Source organism: Dreissena polymorpha, chromosome 3 (assembly GCF_020536995.1).
Source record: "Dreissena polymorpha isolate Duluth1 chromosome 3, UMN_Dpol_1.0, whole genome shotgun sequence".
Lineage (NCBI taxonomy): Eukaryota > Metazoa > Mollusca > Bivalvia > Myida > Dreissenidae > Dreissena > Dreissena polymorpha.
This window is the reverse complement of record NC_068357.1, coordinates 2,555,408-2,581,676: the sequence shown is the minus strand read 5'-3', so window position 1 is coordinate 2,581,676 and position 26,269 is coordinate 2,555,408. Positions and strand designations below refer to the sequence as shown.

Sequence of the window (26,269 nt, the reverse complement as noted above, 5' to 3'; positions counted from 1 at the left end):
ATACTTAGAAAATTGAAAATTTGATTAAGTTTTGTGTTTAGGTCCACTTTATTCCTACAGTATCAAAGCTATTGCTTTCATACTTGCAAGATTTATGAACTATCATAAGGGGACGGTGCAGGACAAGTTATATAAATATGACTGGCATTTGGACGGAATTATGGGCCCTTTATACTTAGAAAATTGAAAATTTGGTTAAGATTTATGTTTTGTTCCACTTTATCCCTAAAGTATCATAGATATTGCTTTCATACTTGGAACACTCACAAACTATCATAAGGGTACAGTAAAAGGACAAGTTGCATAACTCTGGTTGTCATTGTTACGGAATTATGGCCCTTTTTTGACTTAGTAACTTTTAATATATGGTTAAATTTTGTGTTTCGATCCACTCGAAGTATCAAGGCTATTGCTTTCAAACTTCAAATACTTACATGCTATCATGAGGTTACTGTACCTGGCAACTTGAATTTTACTTTGACCTTTGAATGACCTTGACTCTCAAGGTCAAATTATTAAATTTTGCTAAAATTGCCATAACTTCTTTATTTATGATTAGATTTGATTGATACTTTGATGAAACTACTCTTACCTGACATACCACACTAGACTTCACCCAAACCATCCCCCGTGCCATCCCCCCCTCCCCCCCCCCCTAATTTTTTTTTTTTTTTTTTAAGATCATCTCACAAATGACCACCACACCCTCACACTATACCCCCACCCCACCCCCCCCCCCACACCACCCCACCCCCCCCCCCCCAATTTTTTTTTTTGATTTTTTTTTTTTTTTTTTTTAAGATCATCTCACAAATTATCACCACACGCCGATTTTTTTTTTTTTTTTTTTTCGCTTTTTTGGAAGATAATGTAATAAATGTCCACAACCCCACACTATACACCCCTCTTCACTCCACTCCTCCCTCCTTTGTGATTGAAAATGAGAGTCCCTTCACCTTTAAAAAGAAAATAGATGAGCGGTCTGCACCCGCAAGGCGGTGCTCTTGTTTTCTAAGATTTGACCTCGTGACGTTTTTTGTGAACGCATGTTATCCAGAATCAAATTTGGCCACGATATTGTAAAGATGAACATACAGACCAAGTTTCATCAAGATTGAATCATAAATGTAGCCTCTAGAGGGGTAACTAGGCTTTTCTAAGGTTTGATTCCAGTTTTAAGACGCATGTGACCCAGATTCAATTTCCAGTTCAGAAGAAGTACTTTATGAAACATGGATATTAAATTTCTTGGAATATTATTGTGACAAACTCACAGCTCCTGACTTACCATGCATATTGTATGTAACATCAAATAAGCTTGAAACAGATCTTCTTGTTTTACTGGTTTTATCATTATGTAATTATTTTTAAAAAAATCTAATAATCTGAAGTAATGGAAATATTTAGTTTCTCAAAAGACTGCAAACAATTTCAAGGTCAGCCTAGATATCATTAGAACCATTCTTCTAGTCATGATTCATGAAGATTGTAATATAAAACTTACTTCTAGAATGTTAACAAACTTTTTCTTAAATTTTACTTTGTGGTCTAGCTTTTGATCTCACATGACCCATTATTGAACTATGCAGAAATATAATGCGGACAAAGGTTCTGAAAAGAAACACGAACAGATGCACAATTTATGTGGCTTCTATAGTTTTAACAAGGGGAATGTTGATGACGAAAGACTGACAAAAGTTTATCATAATAGATCTCCATTAGCACTTTGTGCTCTGGAGAGTTAGCAATGTATTAGGGACATGTAATATAACTTGCTACATTTGTTCTCAAGACTGAGATGTCATGACACATGTCCCTGGGTCCAAGGCCCAAAATCATCTGGTGTTTGAAGGGCAAATATGGACTTCATACAGTTTGTTCACACCAAATACTCTTAGTTATGAGTGAAGTCAAGCACTGTTTTTTAACCATCTGAGATCAAAATATAGGCAAAGGTCAAGGTCAAATGCAGAGGGCAAACATGGTTAGTCACAAAATGTCTATTAAACAGCTCATTTCAAATGTTGCCATCAGGCAGTTCATTTTGACAAGTTTTGTTAAAATGAAGCAAAAGCATGACTGATCTTGCTTGATAGAAAATTCTTTAAAAAAAACCAATTTGTATAAAGCAAAAAGGTTAATCTTTTAGCAAAATTGTCTTCATCAACCATAACAAAGTCAAAAATGTTTTTAAAATGTGTATTTGTAGTTATATATTATAAAACACTGGCAACGAACTGAACCATACAAAACAAATGCAAAATTTTATTAAACCTTTTTAGCACCCTGACATTAAATTATTATATCATTTTTCAATATCTGAAAAAAAAGTAACCAATCCAAAACTTCAAGCTTTTAAAAGAGCAAACACCCTTAGCTCAGTGTTTTTTGGGACTTACAGACTTTTCAACATGACATATTGCTAATATTATCAACAAGCATATTTACCCAATATGTACTTATTTACAATTTCCATTCATCTTTTCCAAGAATTAACAATCGCGTTACAAGGAATATTTTACAAGGGGAAATCTAATCATAGACCACATTTACATTCCAGATATCAAATTCTGTAGGAGCTGCCTCCATTGATATATTGAATCAAGAACTAGGCTGGTGATGTTGAAGCTGAGATTGCACAGGAGGCATGGTATTATTCAGTAGACAAAATATTCACTAAAACCACACAACTTTGTTTAATTTGTGAATTTAAAGTTTGAAAATTGATGTACCTTAATATTGTTTATTTAGTTTTGCTTTAAATTATTAGCTTATAATTACAACTTCTGTCACTTTCATATGAATGCTGCGTTCTGATAGGATAATTTGTTCACGTGACCTGTTTTTCATTTTCCGATGAACCCACTTTGTATGCAAATTTAAACATGAACATTCATGGCGCTACTTTCTGGTCATAAACAAGTTGCCAAAATGACGTTATGTTTTGCGCGAAACTTAATGGCGTTGTTTTGTATTGGTCAATAGCGAAATGACGTTTTATTTCTTGCGCGAACTTCAACGATATACCCATTTCACGGAGATGAAACCGAAACTGGAAATAGATTCCTTCGCTAGATTAAGGACTTGTATGACCCTTACCACGATAGAATTTCAGCTTAAAGATGATTAAAGATGATTTTGTGTTGTAATTATAAGAATTGAATAGCATTTTTCTGCATTTCATCAGTGAATGAACTGTCGGGAAAAATACACCTAATGGCGTTTATGCAAATTAGGCGTAATTTTCCGACAGTTCATACACCGATGAAGTGCAGAAAAATGCTATACAATTCTTAAATAATACAAAATATATTTAACGATAACAAATACCGACAGCCATGTTATTTAACAAATTGATATGGATATAATGACTTTGTAAATTGTAAAAAAAACATTTAAAAATCATCTTGTCACAAAGTGATCGTGTGTAAAACTAGATTATGAGGACACTTATAATTATTAAGCAAGGTTTGGCACCAAGTTGGCTGACATTTTTCATAGTGTTTTATGTACTGGTTAAGTTGTTTAAGAAGTAAATTCAGTGAATATTTATACATAATTAACATAAATAGCCCACTTCATAAATCCAGACAGAAGAAACCAAATAAAGAACAGCAATTTTTTTTCATAGATAAATTATTGTGTTGTGATAACCACTAAAATTTGGAATGTGAAACTCATTCATTGTACCATAATTGTCTATAATCCTTATATTTTTTTCCTTTTCTACACCTAGAGACCTGGAAGACTATCAATATTCAAATCAAAACGTTATCGTCTGCTTTTCCACCAGTTTCCGAAATATTCCACCCTCCATCGCGGTGAGTTCACTGTATTTTCCCAGCTCTTCCACGAGACCGTTATTCAGCACGGCTATCTGGTCGGCGCTTCGTATCGTTGAGAGACGGTGAGCGATAACTACAACAGTTCGACCAACCATGAGGCGCTGCAATGCCTGCTTCACAAAAAACTCGCTCTCAGAATCTAAAGCACTTGTTGCCTCGTCTAGTAGCAATATCTTTGGATTCTGTAACATAGTATGACATTACATGAAAACATATATTTATATTTTAACGCAATACAACATTCATCTTGATTCCATGACCATTGTCTTTGAACTAGAAGCTCCAAGCTTATTTGAAGTTTTAAAGAGGAAAGAATTTTGAATTTATCATTGTCAGTTGATCAATAAACAAGCAAATTCGTTTAATTGATATCCCCCGCCTATATGCTTCTGGACACAAAAGTGTTATATTTGACACTCAAAAGGCTTTTTTTCAAGATACAAAGGGCCAAAACACCGTTATTTACAGATGGTGTACAATGCAATTTAGCATGCATCATCCTCTTATCAATATATGCATGTATACCCATACCAAGTTTCAATGAAATCTGCCAAAGCACTTCCAAGACATGGCTCCGGACGGAGGAAAGACGAAGGGACGGAAAGACGGACAATGCCAAAACAATATCCCTCCGCCTATGGCGGGGGATAACAATGTAACGGCGTTCTGATACGTAGAAATTAATACATGAGGGTATCTGCTTGAGTTTTTAAAAAACATGGATTATAATAACAATGATTTTGTTAAAGATGATTATTTCAATTCTAACATGATGTGATCAGTATTTGTGAAATCTAAATCAAAATTATATTGAGCCTTGTCATTTAAAGTGGCCGGGCTCAAGACAAATACTTTGAAATAAGGATTAATCCAATTACACATATCTATGTAGTCTTAACAAGAATTATAGCTTTACAGATTGCAATTCAATGAAATGTATACAAATTAATTTGTTAGTGACCATACTAAACCATGTGATTAAAGGTTTTAAACACAACAGTTTAAGTGGTCAATAGGTTTTTATCCCCCACCAAAGGCAAAGGGATATAGAATTGGCGTTGTCTGTCAAAACATCTGTCAGTCAGTCCGTCTGTCTGTCACAAGATTTATTTTTGGCGGGGGATATCAATTCAACGAATTTGCTTGGTATTTATTAAAATGACAATACACAATAAAATGGGGTTTGTACTATAGTTACTGCTACTAAAATCATGTACTTTTTTAAGGCACTGAAAAGTTAATATCATACAATCTAAACATTAACAAACACTACCTGTTACAATTAAAAAAAAAAAAACTAAATTTTATATGTTATGTTTACTTATTAACTAATTATAATGTATCTTTAATAAATCACAAGATACCAGTAAATTATTGGTTAACACTCTTGGCTTTTAAAAAGATATTTTAAGTATTTAACACTACTCAACTTTGTATACCTTTCAATATTGTTGAAGCTACAATATTGTGCAATAATAACAATATTTAATTCAAAATATACTGAGAAGTAATTACCTTAATAATGGCTCTAGCCAATGCAATTCTTTGCTTCTGGCCACCTAAAAGTGTTAAATCAAAATAACCTTATAATTAATAATAACAATAACATGAACAATGTTCAAATGATACACATTAATGTGCAGCTTGCAGCTGAAAATAAAACACTCCCATTTCCATATTGTATGAACCATTCACAAGACAGCTCTCAAGGGCAGAGCTATAAAACACTCCCATTTCTATATTGTATGAACCATTCACAAGACAGCTCTCAAAGGCAGAGCTTCATTACTTCAAATGTCAATAAAATGCGGTATATCTTATTTATATTTTGTTCATATTAAAAGGGTAATTTACCAAAAACTTCAATGAAAGTGGTGGATATCTCATCATCAATAAATGCCTTTATCATCGAAATGCATCCATGTTTTTAATGATTCAACTTGACTTTAAGTTATCTCTACATGAATGTGTGTAGAAAAAAATATGACAAAAACAAATTAAGTATTTTTTCAAAGTCACTTTTAACACTTACCTGATAACATAAGACCTTTTTCTCCCACAATTGTGTCATATTTCTGTGGGAAATTCTTTATAAAAATGTCAGCAAATGCTTCCCGCGCTGCCTCTTCAACCATCTCCATAGTAACCTTGGAAGGGTCATTTGCCCCATACTTTATATTGTCAGCTATCGAACAGTTGAACAGGGCTGGCTCCTAAAAGATACATTGTGTGATATATACTGTAACAATAAGATAAGCCTTGATCTGGGAAAATGGGGCTTAATGCATGTGCATTAAGTTTTGTTTCAGATTAGCCTGTTCAGTCCACAAAGGCTAGTCAGGGAAAACAATTTCCGCCAAGACTGGATTTATGCTTAGAAGAAACTTGCTTTATAAAAGGGTAAAGCGCTGTCCCTGATTAGCCTGAGAGGACTGCACAGACTTATCTAGGGTAACACATTATGCACGGGCATCAAGCCCCGTTTTCCAGGCTTAAATTAATTTACAAATATTACCTTAAATGCAAACTGGTTCATGTATAACAATTGTAAAGATGGCTTGCTTGTATTAAATTTTATTTTCAAGAAACGTCATTGCACTAGGTATTCTAATAGAAAAGTCAGGAAATGTTATCATCATGTCATATCATTACAAGATTTATTATATATACCCCATTACTGTTTATTTCAGGGTGAATCCAACATTCCCTAAAGATTTTCAAATCATGGAATCTTTTTTTTTTGTAAACGCAAATAATTATACCCATGCCGCAATCATTCCAAATGCAAATAAAACACATGTGAGGATCAATAGATTGTCCAAGCATTCGTTTCTACTCAACTCACTAGACTCACAAAATGTTTGATCATAACTCAAATATCCTTTTTTTCACTGAAAGGTATTCAATTTTGGTTAGATCTTGTGCTCTGGGTGGAAACTAGAGTACCCGGAGAAACCCCACCAGTGCAGTATGGTGATCACCAACCAAACTCACTTGATTTGAGGGCCAGGATAGAACTCAGGTTGCCTAGGAGAAAAGAGGGTGTAGCAACCCAAGCTCTAACCTGACAACTAAAATGCCAAGTAGCTGAATGAGTCAATCACTACCACACTAACATTGTTTTAAAGACTTGCAAAAGAGGCATATTTTTTTCAGCTTACTTGAATGCCCTTCACTTGACAGACAGATATTCTGGCGATTACAATATATTTCATTTTGTCAACCAATGGGATAAATAAACAGGACTACCTGACTGACGACACCAATTTGGTTTCGTAACCATTCTGGGTCCAAGTTTTTGATATTTTCACCATCCAGTAATATGCTTCCTAGAAGGCAAAATTTTTATTTAAGCATATTTGAGGTAATATTACTATACAAGTATGTAAATTAGCTTAATAAAATTAATGAAACCGATGGGTGATTAAAGATGATTATTTTATAAAGTAAACAAATCTTCTAAACTGTTATACTGTTGAATATATTAATCCACACAATTGCATAATATAAGTTAACAACAACATGTGATAATTATCAATGTCCATTTATCGACGTTTCGGATAGCATAGCATTTACTGTAAACATATAGAAATTTGTCTGTATGAAATTTCGTGGTTTAATAAAAAACAACTTATTCGTTGACACGTAATTTCGTGGATTTCACATTTTTGGGAAAGACTGACCGTCATAATAATTAAACTTTTATTAAAACAACAAGAGTAATAATGAAGCATAATCTGCTAATCTGTGTTGACAGCAAGACTTGAGGTTAATGTGCACTGAGGCATGAAAGTGGTGCCGATAATTGTCGATAAGAGCGATAAGAGAGACAAAGTGGCGCACTTGTGGGTCCCCGCTCACTAATTGCCATCAATGTTGTTTTGACAATATTTGCAATTCTCAGCGCAATCGATCCCCTAGTAGTAAAAATTGAGTAATAAGTTCCCGAAAATACACGTGTGAAAACCGTTATGTCTCTTTTAACTTTAATTTGCACCAATTGACATATGTGATAAATCTGCAAACTGTTAATTTGACGACATCACGTAAAAGAGAACAATCGTTGATGTACGGTTTGAATACCGTGCCTGATTTAAAAAGTATTATTACCCAAACACGTATCAAGAAAACAACATACAGTATTAACTAGCATAGCTCAATCAAATCTCTTTCAGAATGGTTGGAAACGGGAACAGTTCAGACACGTCCTACTACTATAGCACGATTGCCCGACATGGCATTCAAAAATGATTGATTTCAAATTACAAATGTATAAATAATCGTTGGTACTTGAATTCATGGTTCAGCGGACCAACGAAATCCACGAAAATTCGTACCACACGAAATTTAATGGTTTTACAGTAAATGATAGCATAAATAAGAGCATAAACCACAACACAACAATTTGTTTACATCAGATACTTCACAAACGAGAAATATTTTATGCAAAAGAAACCATGCTACCTAAAAGGATTGACAGAAAGGAAACACAAACTCCTAATTGTATGGAAATAAAAAAAAGGCATTTCATCTGAATAACATTTAACTTGTTTCTTTAAGGTCACCATAGCGTAGTTGATATGGTGTCCAACTAGCAAACCGGAGGTTATTGGTTGGATCCCCACTGTGGGAACATTCTTTAGGTAATTCCCAAAGATACCAAGTACTGGTTCTACCCAGGGAACTCACTCAATGTTTCCATAAACCATAGGCTTTCAATGTATCATTTAAATAAATAGGTTTTAATTAATTTGCTACTTGTTTTACCTTGATCTGGATCATAAAGCCTCAAGAGGAGGTTCCCAATAGTGGTCTTTCCTGAGCCGCTAGCGCCGACGACTGCAGTGACACTCCCCGCAGGCATGATCAGGTTCATTCGGGACAATATGGTGGCATCCTGTCTGGCGGGATATGTGAAGAACACATCCTGAAAGTCGATCCTGCCAACAAACGGATATGCTGGAATTAGTCCTCCTGAAACACAATAGATAATTTGGAAAGTGTTTTTCATAATCGTGATTGATGGCATTAAGTGCTTACTGTAAACATTTGATATGTGATTGGCCAAATTAAGTGCTTACAGTTAACATTTGATATGTGATTGGCCAAATTAAGTGCTTACAGTTAACATTTGATAAGTGATTGGCCAAATAAAATGCTTACTTTAAACATTTGATATGTGATTGGCCAAATTAAGTGCTTACTGTAAACATTTGATATGTGATTGGCCACATTAAGCGCTTACTGTTAACATTTGATATGTGATTGGCCACATTAAGTGCTTACTGTTAACATTTGATATGTGATTGCCATCATTTAATGGTTACCATAAACAATTGATACGCACAACATTAAGTGACTACTGTAAATATTTTATATGCTATTGATTATATTAAGTGGTTACTACATGTATAAACATGATGGATCACATTTAGTGGTTACTGTAAACATTTGATATGTAAATGAGCATATGTAGTGGTAAATGTAAACATTTGATATGTGATTGACTTATTGTCAATCACATATCAAATGTTTACAGTAACCACTAAATGTTCACAATTTTAAAAAGTTTGTGATTCAAAATTTCATTATTTAAAAAAGTGTGTGACACATTTTTTTCAAAAAATGAGGAGGCCAATGCCCTTTCACAAAGATGGGAAAAAGCCCTGGGAAGTATTTCTAACCAGAGACAGGAATGGTTGGCTGCCTATCAATGAGTTCCCAAACCCTGGTGCTGGCTCCTAGACTGATACTGATATCTGACAATGTGCCACTCAACCCTGAAATGCAACCATTAAAGAAATGACAGATGTCTGTTTATTTCAGTGCAAAATTGAGCCTCGCTTTGTGAAAAGGGGGTTTAATGCATGTGCGTAAAATGTTGTCCCAGAAAGTCCACAAAGGCTAATCAAAGAGGACATCTACTGCCTAAACTGGATTTTCTCCAAGAACAGTCTTCTTTGTAAATACAAAACAAATGGAAAGCGTGGTCTGCACATGCTTATCTAGGATGACACTAAACGCACATGCCATTAAACCTCTTCTCACAGAGCATGGTTCAATTATATTATCATGTCATCATTAGACATATAAAACATTTTAACGAGAGACAGTGTCGTGAGAGAAAATTTGTGTTAAATATTACCACAAATACATTATAAAATAAGTATGAGCCAACAGGTTTATATTTCAATCAAACCAACATTAAGATGATCAATTTTTAAGGATTATATCAAGTATTGTACTTTCTAGCAACAAACCCAAGCCTGCAATGTAGGCGACATACATGTAACTGAGTGTGAGACATCAATGCAGGCATACAAATACCTGACAGATAGACATCAATGTAGGTAACATACATGTAACTGACTGTGAGACATCAATGTAGGCAACATACATGTAAATGAGTGTGAGACATCAATGTAGGCAATCAGTGGTTTTTTTTCTTTAATTTGTTACAGCCTGTGCCTTTTGAATTGGGAAAATTAGCGCGATAAACCGTGAAATTGGGAAAAATAGCGCATTAAACCATAAAATTGGGAAAAATGAAGCATTATAAATAGGATTATAAGAAACAGAAGTGATATTGTTTTTAAGTGCATGTTCAGGGAGTTTTCTAGAAAAGGAGTCTGGTCAAATTGTTAGTTTTTTTTAATCAATAAAAGTGGCAAGTTTGGGAATGATTTATGGACAAAAATGACTAAATTCAAGTTATATATTTTGTAAGATGTTTAAAAAATAAAGTTGAGACCTAGATTTAAGAAATCATAATTAAGTTATATGAGACTTCTTTCTAAAAAAAAAAAAAACAAAAAATTTTTTTTTTTTTTTTTTTTTTTTGTAAGTTGGGCTTTTTTTGGGAAATTTTGGTCAGAATTTTGGGAAAAACGTGTATTTTTGCGATTGGGAAGCAGGCGAAATTCGGCTGTAAATTTGAGCAAAAAAAATCACTGGCAATTTACATGTGACTGAGTGTGAGACATCAATGTAGGCAACCTACATGTACCTGAGAGTGAGACATCAATGTAGGCAACATACATGTAACTGAGTGTGAGACATCAATGTAGGCAACATACATGTACCTGAGAGTAAGACATCAATGTAGGCAACATACATGTACCCGACAGTGAGACACAAATGTAGGCAACTTACATGTAACTGAGTGTGAGACAACAATGTATGCAACACACATGTAACTGACAGTGAGACAGCAATATAAGCAACTTACATGAACCTGAGAGTGAGACATCAATGTAGGCAACTTAAATGAAACTGAGTGTGAGACATCAATACAGGCAACTTACATGTACCTGAGAGTGAGACATTAATTTAGGCAACATACCAGTACATGTACCTGAGTGTGAGACATCAATACAGGCAACTTACATGAACCTGAGAGTGAGACATCAATGTAAGCAACTTACATGTAACTGACAGTGAGATATCAATGAAAGCAACATACATGTAACTGAGTGTTAGACATCAATGTAGGCATCATACATGTTACTGAGTGTGAGACATCAATGTAGGCAACCTACATGTAACTGACAATGAGAACCAGATGTTGGAAGAGTACATTTACCGTTTATTGAGACACCGATGTAGGCTGCGTACATGAGGAAGGCTGACAGCTCTCCAATGGTGATCATGGACTCATTCATCAGGTACCCGCCCCCGTAAAACACAGTCAGGATGATCATATTGCCAGCAAATTGATTCTAGAAAGGAAGGAATATGGATACACTTCTTTTATTAGACAGGAGGAAGTGGTTTGCTATAATAAAAAAAATATTATTCAGCAACTGATATCAGTGCAGCAAAAACTTGGTTACTTTATATATTGTTATTGTTGATTTCTTTCAGGATTACCAACACAATGGCTATGCAAGTCTGAATTGTATTTAAATGGTAATACAAAGGTTTTGAAGGATTATATTCTGAATGTTTTTAGCTGTACAAAACGAGCTGCTACGATCAAATAACAAGCTTTTCCCTCTTATTTATCATTATGTCTTAACTGAAGTTATGATTTAGAAAAATTATTGCACAAAAAAACAAAAATCTGATAATTTTTCTGCCCAAGAAATCCCTGAAAAATGGTGTCAAGCTAATAATAATGGTCGTGTAGTATTACATTAACAAACATACCATGCCCCAAAATAGTCCTGAGGTAAATGACTGCTGGTACCCAAGGGCCAAAACCTTGAAGAGAGCAGACTTGTATGTGTCCACTTCCAATTTCTCCTTGGTGAACACACGCACAGTGCGAATGTTGCTGATCTTCTCTTCCGCTACCTGCAGGAGCAATATCAAGATCAAAGTCAGTACATAACAAGGGTACATAACAAAACAAGGGACAAAATTGTCACAAAACCAGGTTTTCATTGTGAAAAAAATCTGATAAAGGGAGACAACTCAAAGTGAACTTTTGAAATGAACAAACAAAATTAACCCCCTTTGTAAGTGTTTTAAAATAAATCTATTTTTAGTCGTGGCGATCTTGACATTGGAGATATTGACGTGATTCTTTCGTGCGACACACCGTCCCATGATGGTGAACAAATGTGCCAAATGATTTTAAAATCTCATAATGAATGACATAGTTATAGCCCAGACAAGCTCATTTATGGCTATTTTTTACCTTTGAACTCAAAGTGTGACCTTGACCTTGGAGATATTGACGTAATTTTTTCGCGCGACACACCGTCTAATGATGGTTAACAAATGTGCCAAATGATTTTAAAATCTCACACTGAACGACAAAGTTATGGCCCAGACAAGCTTGTTCCGCCCGCCCGCCAGCCAGCCAGTCAGCCCGCCCGCATTCGCCAATCAAATAACCAGTTTTTTCCTTTGGAAAACCTGGTTAATTAAGAGCCCAAAGTTTGTTCATGTAATCAATAATTGCTAAACACTCAAACTGTGTAAATGCTTTTTTTGTTGTTTTAGCTGTTAGACAGAAGTATGAAATCATCGAATATATTCACTATCAAAATAAATTCAGTTTTGTATAGTTTATTACTTTAAACATACACAATATACATTTAACAATCCTTATTCTGTATTTGAACAGTGTTATTTCTGGTAAAATATGAGTATTTGGCTCCGAGACCTTTTGTGAGAACAATTCAAAGCGCATTGATCCTATTGGATGCACAACGGCAGCAGTTCAAAACACATAAAGGGAAATAACATAAGGAAGCTGCTGAGATATTGTGGACACTTTGAATGTTTCAACCTCCCATCCAATAGCAAAATTGGGCAACATATCTCTATACTATGATTCAGATTAATCATTATTGGCAGCACTGTTTGTTGTGATAGAATAACTAATGGTATGATTTCTGTATTTTAAAAATTGTGAACATTTGCACATAACAAGAGGGCCCGAAAGGCCTAAAGTCGCTCACCTGAGATACAAATAAACTGACTGTGCAGCACCAAAATATTAGAACAAATGTTCTGACCAAGTTTTATGAAGAGTGAACTATAAATGTAACTTTTAGAGTGCTAACAAGGCTTTACTATAACCATATTAGGATAGTTTCCACGACCCCTGGTGGCCATGTTTTCTCAACAGACCGGAACTATTTTTAAAACTGATCAAAGATATCATTAAAACAAATGTTCTGACCAAGTGTTAGGAAGATTGGACAATAATGTGACTTTTAGAGTGTTTACAAGTTTTTACTATAACCATATACGGAAAAATGCACGCCCCCTGAAGGCCATGTTTTTCAACCAACCGGAACCATTTTCAAACCCGTCCAAGATATCATTCGGACAAATCTTCTGACCAAGTTTCATAAAGATCAGACAATAAATGTGGCCTATAGAGTGTTAACAAGGTTTTACTATAGTAATAGATAGCCTACAAGGAAAAATTCCCCCAAAACTATTTGTTATCCGACCAAAACTATTTTTGAACTTGCCCAAGCTATCATTGAAACAAATCTTCTGACCTAGTTTCATGAAGTTCTGGCAATAAATGTGGCATCTAGAGTGTTAACAAGGTTTTACTGTAGCCATATAAGGACAAATGCCCTACCCCCTGGGGGCCATGTTTTTTGACCAACCTAAATTATTGTCAAACTTGTCCAAGATATCATTGGGACAAATCTTCTCAGTAAGTTTCATGAAAATCGGACAATTAATCTCGCCTTTGGTGTTAACAAGGTTTTTCTATAGCAAAATATAGCCATATGAGAAAAAATGCCCCGCTCCCTGGGGGCAATGTTTTTCAAGCAACCGTAACCATTTTCAAACTTGTCGTCAAAGCTATCATTGAGATGAATCTTCTGATGAAATTTAATGAAGAAAGGACAATAAATGTGGCTTCTATCGTGTTAACAAGGCAAATGTTGACGCCGCACACCGGACAAAAGGCGATCACAAAAGCTCACCATGAGCACATTGTGATCAGGTGAGCTAAAAACAAGAGGGCCTGAAAGGCCCAAAGTCGCTCACCTGAGATAACAAGATATTATTTGGACAAATCTTCTGACGAAGTTTCACGAAGATCGGAAAATAAATGTGGCCTCTAGTGTTAACAAGGTTTTACTATAGCCATATAAGTAAAAATGCCCTGCCCCTGGCAGCCATGTTTTTCAAGCATTCGGCATCATTTTTGAACTCGTCCAAGATATTATTGGGATGAATCTTCTGACCGAGTTTCATGAAGATTGGACTATAAATGTGGCCTCTAGAGTGTTAACAAGATTTTACTATAGCCTTATATAGCCATATAAGGAAAAATGCCCCGCCGCTTGGCGGCCATGTTTTTCAAGCAAACGTAACCATTTTGGAACTCATCCAAGATATCATTAAGACAAATCTTCTGACCATATTTCATAAAAATTGGACAATAAATGTGGCATCTAGAGTGTTAATAAGGTTTTACTAAAGCCATATAAGGTAAAATGCCCCGCCCCCTGGCGGCCATGTTTTTCAACCAACAGGCATCATTTTTTAACTCATCCAAAATATTATTGGGATGAATCTTCTGACCAAGTTTTATGAAGATCAGATAATAAATGTGGCCTCAAAAGTGTTAACAAGATTTTACTATAGCCATATAAGGAAAAATGCCCCGCCCCTTGGCAGCCATGTTTTTCAAGCAAACGTAACCATTTTCGAACTCATCCAAGATATCATTGAAACCAATCTTCAGACCAAATTTCATGAAGATTGGACCATAAATGTGGCCTCTAGAGAATTAACAAGGCAAATGTTGCCGCTGCACAACACACAACGGACGAAGGACAAAAAGCGATCACAAAACTCACCATGAGCATGTTGTGCTCAGGTGAGCTAACAAAACAAGAGTGACAATGTCACAAAAATAATAGAGCTTTGTCACAGACGTGACGTATACCCCCACATGCCGCATTGACACAGACTATTTTGCAAGCTGTCTTCACAAAACAAGAGAATCTAAATGGTGATTTTTAAGAATTATTATGCCATTATTATTTATGGCCATATTGACCTTTGAACTCTTGAATTCTTTCGCATGACAGGCTGTCCAATGACTGTGAACAAAATTAATGTACAGAGTTATTTTAAAATCTCACAATGAATGACATAGTTATGGCCCGGACAAGCTCATTTATGGCCATTTTTCACTTTTGAACTCCAAGTGCGACCTTGACCTTCAAGATATCGACGTAATTCTTTCGCATTACACATTGTCCAATGATTGTGAACAAATGTACCAAGTAATTTTAAAATCTCACAATGAATGACATTGTTATGGCCCAGACAAGATCATTTACGGCCATTTTTGACCTTTGAACTCACAGTGTGACCTTGGAGATATTGACGTAATTCTTTCGCACAACACACCATCCAATAATGGTGAACAAATGTGCCATATGATTTTAAAATCTCACAATGAATGACAGTTATTGCCCGGACAAGCTCATTTATGGCCATTTTTGACCTTTGAACTCAAAGTCTTACCTTAACCTTGGAGATATCAACGTAATTCTTTCGCACGACACACCGGCAAATGATGCTGAAGAAATGTACCATTATTTTTAAATCTTGCAATGAACAACATAGTGATGGCCCGGACAAGCTCATTTATGGCCATTTTTGACATTTGAACTTAAAGTGTGACCTTGACCTTGGATATATCAACGTAATTCTTTCGCGCGACACACTGTCCAATGATGGTGAGCAAATATGCCAAATGATTTTAAAATCTCACAATGAATGACATAGTTATGGCCCGGACAAGCTTATTTATGGCAATTTTTTATCTTTGAACTCAAAGTGTGACCTTGACCTTGGTGATGGTGAACACATTTTCCACAATGAATGATAAAGTTATGGCCCGGACATGCATTTGACCTTTCTTTGAACTCAAAGTGTGACCTTGACCTTGGAGATATCGACAAAATTGTTTCGCACGACACACCGTCCAATGATGGTGAACAAATTTGCCAAATGATTTTAAAAATCTCACAATAAATGATAAAGTTATGGCCCGGACATGCATTTGACCTTTGAACTCCAAGCGTGACCTTGCCTTTGAGATGTTGACGTACTTCTATCGCGCGACAAACCGTCCCATGATGGTGATCAATGTACCAAGTCATTTTAAAATTTAACGATAAATGACATAGTTATGGTGCTGACAAACTTACGGTTTAAAACGCACTAAGTGACCCTGTGACCTAGTTTTTGACTCGGCACGACCCATATTTGAACTTGACCTTGACATCATCTACATACAACTTCTGACCAAGTTTGGTGAAGATCGGATGAAATTTTCGGGATAGACCAACAAAGTGACTCCTATATAGCTCCCATTACCAGTAATCGGGTATAATAACCTTCAATTAAGTGTTTTTAAGGTAAGGATTGGAAAAAGTGTCTACATATTTTGGCTATTTGACCTAAAACTTTAATGTGTGACCTTGACATTTGAACTTGAAAAAGGATTTTACATGTGCAGTTCCATCTCAGACTCCTTAAAAATGTTTCTGGCAAATTGCTGCTGATGTACTCACAGAGTTGGCTCCTGCCAATGAGTCCTGTATATTTCTGTTGATCTTCTTTAAATAAGCACCGAATTTCTTAGACAGGATTATGACAGGTGGAACTATACACAAGGATACAAGGGCAAGTTTGGGCGATGTATAAATCTGAAATATGAAACAAAAAGTAAACATAAACCATATATAAATTGGGTTTTTGTCAGTGCATTTTTGTATATGAAGGCAGCATTTTTTGCCCAAATGTGAAAAGTATTGGTCTACCACAAAAAACAAGTGCGAGGAAACCCTGAAATTGGGAAAATTCAAATGCTCAATCTTCAAATGGGAATTATGGGTCTTTTTAATTGCTTGGTACTTTACAGCACACACCCATCTAGTTATTTTTCTACACTTCTCTTAAGTATTTGTAGAAATATTCATTTGGAGAGCTCATTTTCTTATTTCACTAGAAGATCATGCGCTTTTGGAACGAAATTGACATATCTTTCCTTCGTTTTGGTCATTTTTTGGAATGGCAATTAGGAATTTTTGGAATGAAAAATTGGGAATTTTGTCATTTCTCCTCATTGGGAAAATCCAATGGAAGGTGTGAATCCAGCATTATTAATAGCTCACTAATGCTTTTACAGGGGTGTGATTGAGGCAAAGTCAGAGGGGAGGAAAATTTTGTCGACTGCAGGGCCCTCTCTTGCCGCCAGGGGAAGCCACCCACAGCCGTCATGAGGGGGAAATTTCGCGTTTATTACCTTTTATGAGGAATTTTTTTTACTTAGTCTCTCATTACTTCATTTTTTTGTACATGTTTGCACTATAATATTTTAATGTGATTTACATAGATATACATTTAATCAAAGGTTAGTAGCACGAAACCAGCAGGCAACATAGGTATAAAAGCTAAAAAAAAATATAAAAAAAAATTTTGGGGAGGGGGGAATTTTTAGCTACATGTATAATAGGGGAAAAAAGAATACTTTTTTCATGGGGGAAGCCGCAGATATTCGGCGGTAAAAAGTGCAAAACGAGGGCCCTGGACTGATTTTACTATGAAAATGGCGAATATAAATAAACACACTTGTGTGTTCTTCTTGTGTTAATGATGTATTAAACTGAGTTAAATTAATATATATAATTTGTTTACCTTTCAATATCTTGCATTTCACATCTTCAGTTCAATGCTATTTCAGTTAATTGAACAGCGTGACAAACATAATGAAGCAGAATATGCATATGAATCTGATTATACACAGATTCACTTACATATAATTCAAATCATGTTTGTCTATTTCCATGTTCAAACGATACTCTTCTAAATTGTTTGACTTCCCCAGTAAACTAACTCCAATTTGCAAACACTGGTTTCAGTGACACAAATTCACTGTGCACATTTCTAAACAAAATATGTGTTGCTTGTATCTAAAATGTAGTCTCTTTCGTTGACAAACACATTTCATTATTAATATCAAACTATATGATGTCAGTTGTTAATTCGATTGCTATTTGTCATTTCAATAATCTTAATTTTCGCTTCGCAACGGCGCCATTTGGAAGCGAATCAGCTTAGAAATACCAAACACATTTTAAGAAATTGGAAGATTGGGAAACGACAGCAAATTATATCGCGCGTTTTAAAAATGCGTAGGCAGAATCTACCAGTGTAAAATGCGGAGAGATTTATACCAGCGGATATTTCCGGCGGCTTGTGAAAAACCTCCGCTGATTCGGTGGTACCATTCCCCCCCCCCCCACACACACATTATTTAAAACGAATTTACGCGAATCTCAGAAGTGACCCCCGGGACAACCCAATCCGCGGAAATCCCCGGATTCGCGGAAAGTCACACCCCTGTTTTATATTTGAAGCATGGAGCAATAAAAATCTGGACTGCATGCATATTATAACATATTGAAAGTTAATTCACATGCTAGGACACAGATTTAAGCCCTAACGTAAGTGGTAAGGCGCAAAAATTGTGCATGCATTTTTTTCTGGAGTTATGGATTGTTCATAGTGCAGATCATTTTTAATGATGAAAGCTCACTAACTAAAATTAAAATATTTAAATATTTGTAATCTTATATCACATTTCACTATTGTTTGGAGCACACAGTTTGAATCTTATTTTTTTTTAATACACAATGGTCAGCATGTGCATTCATTATCAAGCATATTTTTTAAATCTCATAGCCATGACAAATCATTTGAGAACAAGATAGCCATTATGGCCCGTAAGTGCTCACCTGAGTGTACGGACACCAATGGCCGAAGACTTAACCTGGTGCTCTAGTTTTTTAACTTCCAGATTTTAACATGTGTCCCTCATTTTGTCAAGATAAAAATTCTGCAGGGCTTTTTTTATTTGGTGAAAGGGTCTGGCTGTCCATTTTGGGGAAAAAAATCATGTATTGACAAAACTGAAAAACGGGAAGAAATGTCCCAATGTTAACTTGAAATTTGGGGAAAATTGCATCATTTTCAATAAATTCTCTAAAGGGAAGGGGTCATTCTTTTGGGGGAAGGTACCAATATCAGGCCATTTATAAAAAGGAAACAAGAGCTGTCTCCATCGGAAGACATATGCCCCAGAAAAACGCTTTTTCGAAACCTTAACACAGATTTCAAAACCTAAACGCGGACCCTAAGGTTCAAGGTCAAGGTCAAAGGGGTCAAAATTTGTGAGTGTATGGAAAGGCTTTGTCCATATACACATGCATACCAAATAATGATGAAGGTAAATTCGGAAGCCACATAGAAGTTAAGAGCATTTTTCGAGCGGAAAGGCAATTTTTTATGATTCAAGGGCCGTAACTCAGAAGTGCCTGGGTAAATTTTGCTGATTATCGTACTTATTCTATATTTAATTGCCTTACACATTTTAATGAAGTTTGGTGAAGATTCGAAGACAATTGCTGGAGTTATTGAGCAAAAATGAGAATTTTTTTGATGATTCAAGGGCCGTAACTCAGGAGTGTCTCGGTCAATATGGCTGATTATCCAACTTGACCTAGATCTCATGACCTTACACATGTTCATGAAGTGTGGCGAAGATCCTATGATATTTGCTTGAGATATTGAGCGGCAACGAGAAAAAACGCACTTTTTCACTGATTCAAGGGCCATTACTCACATGTGTCTGGGTCAATTTGGCCGATCATCAAACTTGACCTAGATGTTATTGCCTTACACATTTTCATTTAGTTTGGTGAGGATCCTATGAAATTTGCTCGAGTTATTGAGCGGAAACGAGAAAAAAACAACAATTTGACGATGATTCAAGGGCCGTAACTCAGCAGTGTCAGGGTAAATTTGGCCCATTATCGACCTTGACCTCAATGTTATTGCCTTACACATTTTCATGAAGTTTGGTGAGGATCTGATGACAAAATCTCGAGTTATTGAGTGGAAACAAGAAAAAAATAATTTTTTTACGATGATTCAAGGGCCGTAACTCAAGAGTGTCTGGGTCAATTTTGCAGATTATCGAACTTGACCTAGATGTTATTGAATCACACATTTTCATGAAATTTGGTGAAGATCTGATGGCAATTGCTTGACTTATTGAGCGGAACTATAATCCGGACGGAAAGACTAACTAACTGACATACTAACGGACAGTGCAATTTTAATATGCCCCCAGAACCTATGTTCTGGTGGCATAAAAAAGCCCTGTTCTGACCAAGTTTATTCAAAACTGAGCCATAAAAGTGGCCTCAAAATTGGTAACAAGTCATTGTTAAATTTGAACTGGTCGCCTAGTTTTTTGACGCACCTGACCCAGATTTGAACTTGTTTTTGATACTGTAAAGATAAATATTTTGAACAGGTTTCATCAAGCTAGAGTCAAAAATGTGGCCCCTAGTGAGGTAACATTTTTTGTTGACCTGGTGACCTTCTGTTTTGGTAACACATGACCCAGATTCAAACTAAGACTACACATTGTAAAGGATAAACTTTATGATTAAGTTTCATTAAGATTTCGTAATAAATGTAGCCTTCAGAGAGGTTTAAAGGTTTCTGTAAAATTTGACCTTGTCTTCTAGTTTTTAATACTGCATTCAAAAATTATATGCTCACATATTGTCAAGATAAACATTCTGACTTTGTGTCATAAATAAGGCCTCAAGAGTGGTAACAAGATTTTTCTGAGATTTGACCTGGTGACCTAGTTTTTGGGCACACCTGACCCAGACTCGGATTTCAATGATGACTAGAAAATGTCAACATGGACATTCTGGTCAAGTTTCGCTAAAATTGAGTCATAAATGTGGTCTTTAGAGTGGTAACATCATTTTGCTACATTTTTACCTGGTGATTTAGTTTTTGATCATTGGAGTCTCAAATTCAAACTAAGCCAAGCGATTGTCCAGATAAACATTTTGAAGAAACTTCATCAAGATTAGATAAAAAAAGTGTTCCAAGGTCGGAGACATATGCCCCCCCCCCCCCGCACAAAACAGGGCTTTAAACTAGTGAACCCAATTTCAATAGGGGTCATCTACTGTCCAAGGTCAATGCGCATATGAAGTATCAAGCCAATTGGTCTATTCGATGACCAGTTATTGATCGGAACCATTTTCACACTTATTTAGACAGTGACCTTGACCTTTGACCTAGTGACCCCAGTATAGCTAGTGGTCATCTACTGTCCAAGGCCAATGCGCATGGGAAGTATCAAGCCAATCAGTCTATTTGTTGATGAGTCATTGATAAGAAACACTTCTCCCAATTATTGTGACAGTGACCATGACCTTTGACCTAATGACCCCAATTTCAATATGGGTCATCTACTGTCCATTGCATATGCACATGAGAAGTATCAAGCCAATCTGTGAATCAGTTGACGAGTTATTGGTCGGAATCGATTTCACACTTAATGTATAAAAGTGACCATGACCTTTGACCTAGTGACCCCATTTTCAATAGAAGTTATCTACTGTCAAAGGCCAATGCACATTTTAAGTATCAAGCCAATCGGTGAATCAGTGGAGGAGTTATTTATAGGAAACGATTTCACACTTAGTGTGAAGCAGTGACCTTTGACTGGTGACCCCAATTTCAATAGGGGTCATCTACTGTCCAGGGCCAATGTACATGAGAAGTATCAAGCCAAGTTATTGATCGGAACTGATTGTACTCTTTATGTGTAACAGTGACCTTGACCTTTGACCTAGTGACCCCAAGGCCAATACACATGTGAAGTATCAAGCCAATCGGTCAATTCATTGAAGAGTTATTGATCTGAAACAATTTTCACACCAAGTGTGAAAGTGACCTTTACATTTTACCTAGTGACCCCAATTGCAATAGGGGTTATCTACAGTCCAAGGTCAATGCACATGTGAAGTATCAAGCCAATCAGTCAATTGGTTGACGAGTTATTGATCTGAAACAATTTTCACACTAAGTGTGATATTGACCTTGACCCTTGACCAAGTGACCTCAATTTCAAAAGAGGTCATCTTCTGTCCAAGGCCAATGCGAATGAGAAGTATCAAGCCAATCGGTCAATTCGTTGACCAGTTATTGATCGGAAACCACTAAGCGTGATAGTGACCTTGACCTTTGAGCTAGTGACCCCAATTTCAATAGTGGTCATTTTCTATCCAAGGCCAATACACATGTGAAATATCAAGCCAATCGGTCTATTCGTTGAAGAGTTATTTAATGGAAACGATTTTCACACTTAGTGTAATATTGACCTTGATCTTTGACCTAGTGACCCCAATTTCAATAGGGGTCATCTTCTGTCCAAATCCAATGCACATCTTAAGTATCAAGCCAATCCGTCAATTCGTTGAAGAGTTATTTAATGGAAACGATGTTCACACTTAGTGTAATATTGACCTTGACCTTTGACCTAGTGACCCCAATTTCAATAGAGGTTATCTTCAGCCCAAGTCCAATGCACATCTTAAGTATCAAGCCAATCGGTCAATTAGTTGAAGAGTTATTGATCAGAAATGATTTTCAAGCGGTCAATTAATTGAAGAGTTATTGATCAGAAACAAACTGGTATGCCAACATTCAGACTGGTCTACCGACATCACAGCCAGCAAAACAATATATCCCTTCTTTGAATAGGGTCATACAAATTGTGGACTCTAGAGAGATAACAAGCTTACAGCTTTAAAGGCACAACGTATGACCCCAGCGCCAGACATAGAGTGATCACAGTAGCTACCTTTGGGCACTTTGTGCCCAGGAAAGCAAAACATATTATCAGGGCTCGACATTAACTTTTGAAGCCACTTGTCCAGTCGGACAAGTAGACCATAATTTCACTTGTCCTGACCAAAAAGCAACTTGTCCTGACCATTATATCTTTATTCTGCTCAGTACTTTGCAAAATAATGTAATAATACAAAATGCTCAAATCAAAAAGACTTGAATCGTTCAAATTACATGTAAACATAATTGTAAGCAATTTCAATACAAAAAGAACTGACTAGAATAACAGGAAAACTCAATATTATTGATTTTTAAACATTATACAAAGCCATAATACCTAACAAAAACTTGTGTGTTGCCAACATCAAACAGAAAATGTTAAAAGTGATGTATATGTACAGTACTTAACTGATATTTAAAAAAAAATCATTCTATACATAGGGAGGACGTCACTACGTTAATTGTCTGTAAGATAGGTGTGTAACGGTGTCGTAAAATGCATATTCTTTACAAGGGAGAATATTCTTGTTATCTTGGCAAAGAAAAAAAATGTTAATGGTTGCTTCCCTTGTGAACAGTTCAGTGTAGTACATGTATCACATGGAACTATCGGAATATCTCTGGCTTGGACGATTAAACGTATACAAACTATACTCGGAAAAGTTCACAGAAATAATGGCTTTTAAGGCATTTTTTCTAAGTTATACAATTATAATGACCACTTGTCCTGTCGGACTAGCAAATTTCTTTATTTACTTGTCCGGACTAACAATTTGGTTGTCCCGGACAGTCGGACTACCTTTAATGTCGAGCCCTGATTATTGACCCAAAAATTTACTGATAGTATAAAAAGGCTAGACAACATCCATAAATGTAGGCCCTGGCTTCAAGCTTACCATCATTCCAGAAGACCCCAGACCCTGGGCCAAAGCACGAAGTCCATCTGAGATGCTAAACGTCACAGCATTCCCCACCTTGTCGGCGTCAGATGAAAGGCGACTAATCAATTCTCCAGTCTTAGTTTTGTCAAAGAATGCTACATCTTGTTTCATGATTGACGCAAACAACTTTTCTCGAATACGAAAGCCAACTCGTTGACCTGGAAAATGTAAAGTAAATAATGTACATCAATATGTGATCACATGATCAAGTCAGTACTTTTTCAATATTTCAAATTATAAAACAATATAGGATTTTACTCTTGCACATTAAGAAATTAATCAATAAATACTATTACAGTATTCACCAGTTTTGTGAAATGTGCTAATTTACTAGTATGACCTCTACTTAAAACACTATTATTATGTTAGATAAGAGCTTTTTTATCCTTCATTATAAGTCTCTCATAGTGTCTTTTCAAATTTCAAATGCATTTCAGGCGTCTAAATTTATAATAATAGTAGTGAATTCAATGTACACACTTGCGGTAAAAATATTTGTTATTTAATATTTGTTTAAGGGGTTATGTTTTCAGATTTTGAACTTAATACATTCTCAAAGGAAATGATTGCTTAAAAATGGAAAAAAATTGGTTAAGCAACAAGAGAGAATGAAATAAGCAGTAGTAAGAACTAAGTAATTACTTAAATTGTACCTATTTAAGTTCTAAACAACCTTACAAGCTATATCCATGAGGTAGACTCGTCCACAGTTTGCAAGCGCTCCCAGAGCAAAGACGAGCATCAGAAAAGAACATATTGTTTTCAGCTTCTCCATTAGAGTACCATCATGTGCAGACTGGTTGATGACATCAATAATCCTTCCCATCCAGTAGGGAACTGACAAAGCCACTGCACTTGATACACACAGCAGACTGATAGCTCCTGAAAATTACATTCATATGTGCTTGTAATTAGGTAACTAAAAACATTTTCATCGAGTTTTCTATCGTTTTTAATATATGACATATAGTGTGGCGCTGCGCCATACCACTGTTCTGAAGCGACACTTTACCCTATTCAAAGGCAAAAGCCGCAATGCTCCCAATCAATAACATATTGCCTCTTGATCAAACTTGTTAGCCAAAATGTGTGCAAAGGCAGCATTTCAGTCACTCTGATTGGGCTTCAACCTTTATTTACTCCATGCATATATTATCTAGTAATAAGTTTATTAGATTTAATCCATTACAGTACTTGATTTATAGCCATGTTTTATTAATTGCCCCCCATCATAGATTAGCGGCTATTTAAGCATTGCATATGAAACATATTTCTCCACAAGTGCTTAAATGGCATATTGAGTTGTCATTGAAAAACATCGGACATATCTATTGGTTCGCTAATGAAATGGAACATATCTGATTTAATGTTGCTATGCAAACCTGTTGCATGTGTCATTTTCCCAAGATGGCAGATAATTGATAAAAGAAATGTGAAATAACAATCAATAAACAGTAATTTACACAATTGATATGCACAATCAGAATCTTAATCAAAACCCCCTTTAAGAAAACCTCACTGATTTAACTGAACTACTGCACTTATAAAACAATCTACATTAATTTTTGTCTGCTAAGTAGAATATAATTTAAATAATTTTATTCCTCATTTTCATACATAGCAAAATAATATGCAATACCTAAATAGTGTGACAAAAATAAATGAATAAATTAAACATATTATTATGATTGCATGTACCTCCAATTTTCCATTTATCTTCATATGCTACGTTAAGAAGTCTTCTTAATTCAGAAAATTTAAATCCATCTTTTTTTTTATTCTGTTTAGGTGATTGCTCTGTCAAGTCTTTATTTCTGCGGAGTCTAGCTGATGTAATGGAGAACTTTCTGGTGTTACTGTATTTAGTAAATGTAGATTGTGTTGGATTGGCTTTGTTACATTTTGTCATACAGGTTCTTGTAAGATGACTTAAAAATGCTGAATAGCTGAGTACACATTTGCGACTGATGCATGGGTACATGGCTGCAAATAAAGTTGTGAGAAATTAGAAAATCCACAAGCATCAAATTGACTGTAACCTCATCATTATCATGCCATTATGTGAAGTGTAAACATATGCTATGACTGTCAGCTATGGCTATGCACTGAGCTCTAAGGATGTCCTAATTTACAACATTAAATTAATTTAGCAATGTTTATTCAAATATAGCCTCCACTTTTTTCGCTGAATCATTGATTGTGCTGAATTTCCAATAAACTTAAATCAGTATATTCAGGATCTTTAGTTAACTTGACATTGGTGAACTTCCAGAGAACAGGCATGACACAACCATTACGTATGCAATAGATCCA

At 35.6% G+C, this 26,269-nt stretch overlaps 1 protein-coding gene across 2 annotated transcripts; it reads right to left on the bottom strand.

The window, feature by feature from the left end:
* Positions 1-2,185: 2,185 nt before the first annotated feature.
* On the bottom strand, positions 2,186-26,264 carry LOC127872748 (ATP-binding cassette sub-family B member 10, mitochondrial-like). 2 transcript variants are annotated; one of them, XM_052416123.1, is made up of 12 exons: positions 25,655-26,262; positions 24,635-24,838; positions 23,912-24,114; positions 16,862-16,996; positions 11,994-12,140; positions 11,428-11,563; positions 9,530-9,625; positions 8,613-8,819; positions 7,095-7,174; positions 5,878-6,058; positions 5,361-5,404; positions 2,186-4,027 (listed from the first exon to the last, which is right to left on the bottom strand). In XM_052416123.1, the coding sequence occupies exons 1-12, from the start codon at positions 25,935-25,937 to the stop codon at positions 3,764-3,766; spliced, it is 1,980 nt and encodes a 659-aa protein (XP_052272083.1). In that variant the 5' UTR covers positions 25,938-26,262; the 3' UTR covers positions 2,186-3,763. The 2 variants fall into 2 exon arrangements, with proteins under 2 accessions (XP_052272083.1, XP_052272084.1); XM_052416124.1 differs by lacking the exon at positions 16,862-16,996 and having other exon boundaries at positions 25,655-26,264.
* Between the last annotated feature and the right edge of the window lie 5 nt (positions 26,265-26,269).